The sequence below is a fragment of the Zeus faber genome, assembly GCF_960531495.2.
Source record: "Zeus faber genome assembly, chromosome: 13".
NCBI lineage: Eukaryota > Metazoa > Chordata > Actinopteri > Zeiformes > Zeidae > Zeus > Zeus faber.
The window spans coordinates 3,202,217-3,211,849 of record NC_137198.1 but is presented as its reverse complement, the minus strand read 5'-3'; the positions used below and the strand labels follow the sequence as shown (position 1 = coordinate 3,211,849).

Genomic DNA, 9,633 nt, shown 5'->3' with positions numbered 1-9,633 from the left:
GATAAAGCATTTTGCATTATCTGCTTAAAATATGAAACAACAAAGGATAAAAAAGGGAAATGGGCCTTGAAGGCCTTTGTGCCTAAGTCTGTGTTCATTAGTCATTTTCAATCCACGTAACTATACACTTAACTTGTCCAAAATGTTTTTATTTTAATAAATATTATATTATATTATATTATATTGTCCCATTCCATGGGATGCTATAGAGCATAATTGGGCTAAATGCCCTTACAGAGTTTTTATTTCATTTCATTTCGTTGGTTCTCAAACGTTTTAGTGACGAAATTAAAAGAAAATCCCAAATGGCATTTGTGTGTTTTGATTTATATTGACATCAAAAAATGACACCAAATCGAAAAATTGAATATTCTTATTAATATTGTGGGTTTTTTTAACGGATCGCCTGGACCCGCGTTCCGCAGACCCGAGTTTGAGCACCACCTGCCCGGACTAGATCAACTACTACACGGTGGCCACGCCCCCCTCCCCGAGCCTCCTCCCATTGGCTGCGGGCCGCATGGACTCCGGCGCGGATCCGAACCTGGACCACTGAAGCCCTCCAGGTCTCCAGGTCTCCACCGGCACCTGCTGCTCCCCTGCACCGTGGATCCGGGCTCCCGGGACGGCTCCGTGCGGCGCGCAGCCCTGCTGGGGCTTCCCTCCGCGGGGAGCATGAACTCCATGGACCCGCAGTCCCATCACCACCACCACCACCACAGCCCGGCACCGGGTCCGGGCTCCCTGCAGAGGGCCGCCCCGGAGGACATGTCGGTGTTCTGCGACCCCCTGTACCCGCAGCAGGGCGCGCAGCGGGGCTTCGGCCTGGCGGACTACAGCTCCTCTCCGAACCCCTACCTGTGGCTCAACGGACCCGGCGTGGCCTCCTCCGCCCCCTACCTGCACGGCAACGGCCCCGGCTCCTTCATGCACCAGCCCTCCTACGGCTCCCAGCGCCAGTTCCTGTCCGGCTCCCCCGGCTTCTCGGCCCCGGACCTGGGCTGGCTCTCCATCGCCAGCCAGGAGGAGCTGCTGAAGCTGGTCCGTCCTCCCTACTCCTACTCGGCGCTCATCGCCATGGCCATCCAGAACGCCCAGGACAAGAAGCTGACCCTCAGCCAGATCTACCAGTACGTGGCCGACAACTTCCCCTTCTACAAGAAGAGCAAGGCGGGCTGGCAGAACTCCATCCGACACAACCTGTCCCTCAACGACTGTTTCAAGAAGGTTCCCCGGGACGAGGACGACCCAGGTGGGCATCAATCACTGCACACTCATACACAGATGTAAACGCTTGGAAAAAAAAACAAACAAACACGCAGAAAAAATACACTAAACATATTAGAAAACACATTAAAAACGGGGAAGGAATGAAAAGATGTGGAGAGAAAATGACTGAACACATTAAAACAAATTAAAAAGTGAGAAATAATGAACACGTGAAGAAAAAATATATTAAACAAATTGTTGAAAACATATAATACATGAAAACATGTATAAAATATATCAAACAAATTATGTAATAGATTAAAAACAGATAATACATTAAACACATTTCATACAAATATGCTCCCAAAGTGCTTCACATGCAAAATTACAATACAACAATGAAACAATAACATTTAAAAAAATCATTAAAGTCAGTAGAATAAAATAAAATAAAACCAAGACCAGGGATGAAAATAATGTAAAAAACAATGATTAGAACTTAAAAACTAGAACATTACTCCAAGTTAAAGGCTAAAAGATATCTGTTATAGAAACAATATCATGAGGTTCACATTCAAATATTTTAAATGTATTACTATAAAATGTATATATAAAATAAAATATATATAATAACTAGATTTATTGTATTATATAATATATAACCGAGGTGGACCAGAGGGTCACATTTAGCAATATAAAATATATCACTAAGAAATATAAAATATATAATAAGGTTTAACAGTCTACCTTTAGATATGTTAACAATATCACTTATAATATCTAATACATCGATTTTAATATTGTATATATAATATATGAATTGCATATTTATTGTATAATACAATATATGATAAATACACATATATACTATTATATAATATAATTGCATCTTGCATGCATGTATTTATTGTATATGTATTGTATATTATAAATAGATTTATTGAATAATAAAATAATAAATATATGAATTTAGAATATAGTTATTTTGAAGGCACCGAACCGTGGTTCACCTTTACATTTAAATATATATATGTAATATTATACATATATGAGGAAAATAAATATACATTGAAGATATCATTGTATGAATGAATGAATATATTTCTTGTGTTATAAAATAAAAAAAAAACATATTAATTTATCATTGTTGTTGATTTGGCTCCTGTACCGCGTTCACATTAACAAACTAAAATCCCGCGACGTGTTCAAGAAGGAAAAAATACGATAAAAACAAAACTTTATTGAAAGGGGAAAAGGCTGCAAACACCGGCGACCTGCGGTGATGCAGGCTGCTCAGCTGCATCTGTCGGGGCCACATTCTCAACCTGCTTCGCTCGGGGCCCGAGAAGGAAAACGAGACACTGCTACACTGAAAACAAAGAAAAAAAACCCTCCAAATTCTCCAAACGCCCTGCGTCAATTTACAATTAAGTTTAAAAAGTCCTAAAACATCTACGGCTCCCCTCCCCGGGGTTTGGTTTTCCTAAACGCTTCCAGGGCCGTGTGCTTGTTGCTTCCTGGGGCTTTGATCTCTGCAGGCGTCTCTGCTCATTTCTTGCCTCGGTTGATTCAAAGGGCCGCTCCGAGTTAATCAGGGGGCCACATATGGCCCGCGGGCCGCCGGTTGAACGGGCCCGCCGTCATGGAAGACGCCAAAAAACAAAAGGACGCGCGACGAACCCGGCGGAGTGGAGCTGAGTGGAGCCGGGCGGAGCGGGCGGAGGCACCCGAGTTCAGCTTCACGTTTCATGTTTATTTCAAGCAAATGTCACTGTTGGTTCATTGCTCTGCCTCTCCGCAGGGAAGGGCAACTACTGGACCTTGGATCCAAACTGTGAGAAGATGTTCGACAACGGAAACTTCCGGCGGAAGCGTAAACGGCGCTCGGACGCCAGCGGCGGCGGCGGTGGGGGGGCGCCCGGGGCGGCGGGAGCCTCCAAGGGCGAGGACGGCCGGACGGCGGCGGCGGCGGCGGGGGCCCTGGCGGCCTCGCTCCGGTCCTCGGAGAGCCCCCACGTGCTGGGCCCCCCCTCCCCCGACCTGGAGGCTCTGGGCGACCCCCAGAAGGCCTCCCCCGCCTCCCCCGCCCCCCCGCCGGGCGCCGCCGGCCCCCCCGCCTCCTGCTTCACAAACTTCTACAGCAGCATGTCCTGCCTGGGCGCCAGGGCCCCGCCCGGCGGCCCCAGAGCGGCCCCCGGGGGCCTCCTCAACGAGCTGAGCAGCAGGAACATTACGGCTCTGGGCACCTACGGCCCCCCCCACGGGCAGGACGGCGGGGGGGCGGAGGGCGGGGGGGACGGCGCGCAGTTCAACCGGGGGGGCTACTACAACACCTTCAGTGGGGGGGGGCAGGGCGGACAGATGAGCGGCCATTTCTACAACAGCTTCAGCGTCAACAGTTTGATCTACCCCCGGGAGGGAGGAGACCTCTAGGAGCCTCCAGGGGCCTCTAGGAGCCTCTAGGGGCCTCTAGGAGCCTCTAGGAGTCTCCATGGGCCTCTAGGAGCCTCTAGGGGCCTCTAGGGGCCTCTAGGAGTCTCCAGGGGCCCTTAGGAACCTCTAGGAGTCTCTAGGGACCACTAGGAACATCTAGCGGCCTCTGGGAGTCTCTAGAGGTGTAGGGGCCTTTACGAGTCTCTCGGGGCGGCTAGGAACCTGTTGGCCCTAGAGGTCTCTAGGAGCCTATAGGGGCCTGTAGGGGTCTCTATAGGTCTGACGGTGCCTTTGGGATTCTCTAGCGGCCTCTAGGAACCCGTAGGGGCCTCTAGGGGCCTCTAGGAACATCCAGCGGCCCATAGCAGCCTCTAAGGAGGAGATGTCCGGACCCCTCCCCCCGCACATCCAGGGGTGACGGGGCGTGGCCCCCGGGAGGTCGCGTCCCCGCTCCCCGACTCCACCCGGACGTTCAAAGTGGTTTTAGAGGTTTGAGCGGACGAACCCTCCTCTGTGTGTTCAGACGGCTTTGACCTCTGACCCCCAGATGGTAAACACTTTGTCCCAGAGCGGGCGTGTCCAGCTGGCTGCGGGCGGCGGGGCCCACAGAGCCTGGGCGCCGGCATCGCTCCAATAATTCAGAACGTTTCTCAGAACAATACTTTGTAAAATATGCATCTTTCTTCCATTTTGGACCCCTGCGAGGACCCGACCTTTGACCTCGCGGTCTTCAGATGATGGATTATCAACTCAATCTGCCAAAGTTGCCTTCGTAAAACGACCTTTACCTCAAACAAACCGTATTAAAAGGCATCGAGGGACGAGCCTCCTTCCGACCGCGCTGGCCAGCTGCAGCGGACGGAGCAGCTGCATCTGCCTTTTTTTATGGACTCTGCAGACAAAACGATGTTTATACACGTGGACATTATAAATGTCTATTTTTGTAAATTATGAGGATAGTTTGTAACTATTTATGCTATTTATGCTAATAGGCATTTTTTTTTTACTGGTTTCTGAAAATAGTTTGGTTTAAGGAACAATATTAGACGACAGAACGTGACGAAAGCAGTATCCATAAAACACAACATGAATATGTAAAAATCTATATGAAATATATACGTTATGCTGTATCGTGATTCTCTCAGGATTCAACGGGACATCCATTCAATATCTTATCCACTGTTTTCCTGTTTTCCTTTCCTGTTACACTCAGTTTCAACTGTGACAAGTAATAAAAATCTGATCCTCGTCTGGGTGTCGTGTCTCGTACTTTGGGCAAATGCTCCTAATAATTATATGATAAATATCTCATAATTATATTATAATAATCTAATAATAATCTGATAATAATCAGATAATCGTATGAAAATATCATAACAATATAATAATAATCTCATAATAATCTCATAATAACAAGATAATAATGTGATATTAACATGACAATAATCTGATAATATTATAACAATCTTATGATAATATGAAAACAAATGATGATAATAATAATATGATAATAATAATAATATGATGATAATAATATTACAATAATACGATAATAATCTGATATGAATCTGACCACATTAAAAGTGTAATCACTGCTCATCTCCTCCATTTAAACTCACGTTCATATTTTACATAAAGTTGCAGCAAATAAAAACTGAAGTTGTTTATAAAATGATAAAACTTTCTCATTCATTTGTTGTGTTTATTTTCCAGCACAGAGGTTGAAACAGTGCAGACGATAGAAAGACTTTAATTATTGATCATCAGCAGCAAGATTCATGAATCTTACCTTTATACCATTCACTGATTTATCTTATTTATCTGCCCGTTCTCTCATCCTCTCATCCGCTCATCCTCTCATCCACTCATCTTCTCCACTGCTCATCCACTCATCCACCCATCTTCTCATCCTCTCATCTTCTCCTCCACTCATCTGCTCATCTGCTCATCTGCTCATCCTCTGATCCGCTCATCCTCTCATCCTCTGATCCGCTCATTCTCTCATCCTCTCATCCACTCATCCTCTCATCATCTGATCCGCTGATCCCCTTATCCTCTGATCCGCTCATTCTCTCATCCTCTCATCCTCTCATCCACTCATCCTCTCATCCTCTGATCCGCTCGGCCCCTCATCCACCCATCTTATCATCCTTTGATCCGCTCATCCTCTCATCCTCTGATCCGCTCGGCCTCTCATCCACCCATCTTCTCATCCTCTCATCCGCTCATCTTCTCATCCGCTAATTTTCTCATCTGCTCATCCTCTCATTCTCGATCCTCTCATCCTTTCATCCTCTCATCCACTCATCCTCTAATCTTCTCATCCTCTCATCCACCTATCTTCTCATCCTCTCATCCTCTCATCCTCTCATCCACTTATCCTCTAATCTTCTCATCCTCTCATCCACCTATCTTCTCGTCCTCTCATCCGCTCATCCGCGCATCCTCTCATCTGCTCATCCTCTAATCTTCTCATCCTCTGATCTGCTCATCCTCTAATCTTCTCATCCTCTCATCCGCTCATCTTCTCCTCCAGTCATCTACTCATCCGCTCATTTCATCAGCACATCCTTGAATCCGCTCATCTTCTCTTCTGCTCATCCTCTCATTCTCTCATCCTCTCCACTCATCCTCTCAGTCTCTCACTCTCTCATTTGTTTATCCTCTCATCCTCTATCCTCTCATCCACTCATCTGCTCTTCCTCTCTTTCTCTCATTCTCGTTCCTCTCATCCTCTCATCGTCTCATCCTGTCACATCGCAGCATCTTGTTGCTGTGATGTTTGTATTGTTTGTGATGTGATCAATATTGTTGATATTCTTCCAGTTATGTTATAATATTGCTGTTAATATTTAAATATAACAACATGTAAGTGTTGTTATATTCCATAATAAGTGAATATTTATTTATAAAGAATAATCATTTTTCTTATTTATTCATATTTCGTTTTCTAAACCCAGATATTTAATGATAAATGGCTCTGCTGTATGTTATAAACTATTATACACAATCATACTGATCAATCCTCCTATTTCTACTTTTAGTGGAAATCTTGGACCTTTTCTCATTTTGTGGGAAGATTGAAACAACTCACCTGTTGCTGTGATGATATTTTGATGATGTACTATACTTTATGGATACATACAAATGTACTTTATCCTCAATACTGCAGTAACTTACAGTGGAACAGCTGCATTTCAGAGATTTCAATTCAAAACATTTCATTCATTTTTAAAAAACAAATAAAAGTTCTCCTCCATGTAATTACTATTTCCTGACATATGACTTTCCCTGACACAGTGTGTTCCAGCGTGTGTGTTGTCCTCCGTCGGGTGGTGGTCCTCAGACTCCGCCCGTCCCTCCACAGGACGGAGCTGGAAGCGGGACACGCTCCCTGTGAAGACGCGGCGGTGACGGACGTCTCGGAACAGAATGCTCCGAAAACAAAGGCTCCATTGTGACGCCCGTCTCCATGGCGACCCGCAGCGAGGAGGACCACCCCGCCCCTCCTTCCGCCCTCCTCCGGGGGTCTGGTCCACACCGGGACGGTGGACGTCCGCCCAGAGAGCGTGTTGTGGAGTTTGGGGAAACGTTCCCGTGTTTGTGCCTCACGCCCCCCGAAACGGATCTGATGGAGCTGACGGAGCTGATGGAGCAGCCGCAGAGGGAAGTTGCTGCACGTGAGGATGGAACTTTTATTCTATTCACCAACCTCCTTGACTGTCGAGTTACATTTGCACAGAGTGATAGAACTCATTGTTAAAACATCATACCTCCGTTTCCCTTCACCTCGTGTGACCCGAAGCCTAATTTAACATTCTGTGACCCACTAATTACTGCAAAACACAGGAGACACGGAGCGACACAGAGCGACACGCTGCTCTGGGCTAATCAGCACCAAGTCCAAACAGAATATTTCACACGTTTTGCTGCTGTGACACTGGATTTCACTGGATTTCACATGACAACAGCACAATGCAGAGCCTGGCGTCCCATTGACCCACTTCAGAGTCTTGGATGTGGTCGCAGGGTGGAGGGCAGGGTGGAGGATGGAGGGCATGGGGCAGGGTGGAGGGTGGAGAGCAGGGTGGAGGATGGAGGGCATGGGGCAGGGTAAAAGGTGGAAAGCAGGGTGGAGGGCATGGGGCTGGGTGGAGGGTGGAGAGCAGGGTGGAGGGCATGGGGCAGGGTGGAGGGTGGAGAGCAGGGTGGAGGATGGAGGGAATGGGACAGGGTGGAGGGTGGAGAGCAGTGTGGAGGATGGAGGGAATGGGACAGGGTGGAGGATGGAGGGAATGGGGCAGGGTGAAACGTGGAAAGCAGAGTGGAGGGCATGGGGCCCGGTGGAGGGTGGAGAGCAGGGGGAAGGGCATGGGGCAGGGTGGAGGGTGGAGAACAAGAGTGGAGGATGGAGGGCATGGTGAAGGGTGGAGGGTGGAGAGCAGGGTGGAGGGCATGGGGCAGGGTGGGGGGTGGAGAGCAGGGTGGAGGATGGAGGGCATGGGGAAGGGTGGAGGGTGGAGAGCAGAGTGGACGCTGGAGGGCATGGGACACGGTGGAGGGTGGAGGGCATGGGGCAGTGGAGATGGAGAAGAGCAGGTTGGAGGATAGAGGGCATGGGGCAGGGTGGATGGTGGAGAGCAGGGTGGACGGTGAAGAGCAGGGTGGAGGATAGAGGGCATAGGGCAGAGTGGATGGTAACGAGCAGGGTGAAGAATGGAGAGCAGGGTGGAGGATGGAGGGAATGGGGCAGGGTGAAACGTGGAAAGCAGGGTGGAGGGCATGGGGCCAGGTGGAGGGTGGAGAGCAGGGGGGAGGGCATTGTGCAGGGTGGAGGGTGGAGAACAAGAGTGGAGGATGGAGGGCATGGTGAAGGGTGGAAGGTGGAGAGCAGGGTGGAGGGCATGGGGCAGGGTGGGGGGTGGAGAGCAGGGTGGAGGAGGGAGGGCATGGGGAAGGGTAGAGGGTGGAGAGCAGAGTGGACGCTGGAGGGCATGGGACACGGTGGAGGGTGGAGGGCATGGGGCAGTGGAGATGGAGGAGAGCAGGTGGAGGGTGAAGAGCAGGTTGGAGGATAGAGGGCATGGGGCAGGGTGGATGGTGGAGAGCAGGCTGGAGGGTGAAGAGCAGGGTGGAGGATAGAGGGCATGGGGCAGAGTGGATGGTGGAGAGCAGGGTGAAGAATGGAGAGCAGGGTGGAGGATGGAGGGCATGGGGCAGGGTGGATGGTGGAGGGCAGGGTGGAGGGTGGAGAGCGGGGTGGGGGATAGAGGGTATGGGGCAGGGTGGATGGTAGAGAGCATGGTGGAGGGTGGAGAGCAGGGTGGAGGATGGAGGGCATGGGGCAGGGTGGATGCTGGAGAGCAGGGTGGAGAGCAGGGTGGAGGATGGAGTGCATGTGGCTGGATGGATAGTGGAGAGCAGGGTGGAGGGTGGAGAGCAGGGCGGAGGATAGAGGGTATGGGGCAGGGTGGATGATGGAGAGCAGGGGGGAGGATGGTGAGCAGGGTGGAGGATGGAGGGCATGGGGCAGGGTGGAGGGTGGAGAGCAGGGTGGAGGATGGAGAGCAGGGTGGAGGATGGAGGGCATGCGGTAGGGTGGATGGTGGAGAGCAGGGTGGAGGGTGGAAAGCAGGGTGGACGATAGAGTGCATGTGGCTGGATGGATAGTGGAGAGCAGGGCGGAGGATGGAGGGCATGGGGCAGGGTGGAGGGTGGAGAGCAGGGTGAAGGGTGGAGAGCAGGGAGGAGGGTGGAGGGCATGGGGAGGGTTCGGGTGCAGGGGTGGAGCGGGGCCCTGGGGGTGGCTGGGGCCCGTGTCCCAGAACCACCCCACAGGACCCTCGACCCAAATTGTTGGCGGAGGAGCCACAGAGCAGCTCGTTAATGAGCAGAACTTTCCGGAGCCGCCGTCCTCAGAACATCTCACATGAAGGTTTGGTTCAGGAACCCGGCTCCACCGTGACCTCTGACCCCCAGCGGGGACAAGCG

At 50.0% G+C, this 9,633-nt stretch overlaps 1 protein-coding gene across 1 annotated transcript; it reads left to right on the top strand.

The window, feature by feature from the left end:
- Positions 1 to 675: 675 nt before the first annotated feature.
- Positions 676 to 3,642, top strand: foxi2 (forkhead box I2; the record flags this gene model as incomplete). The annotated part of the gene is made up of 2 exons (XM_080012438.1): positions 676 to 1,252; positions 3,011 to 3,642. 2 exons carry the CDS (start codon positions 676 to 678, stop codon positions 3,640 to 3,642), a joined length of 1,209 nt encoding a protein of 402 aa, XP_079868564.1.
- Between the last annotated feature and the right edge of the window lie 5,991 nt (positions 3,643 to 9,633).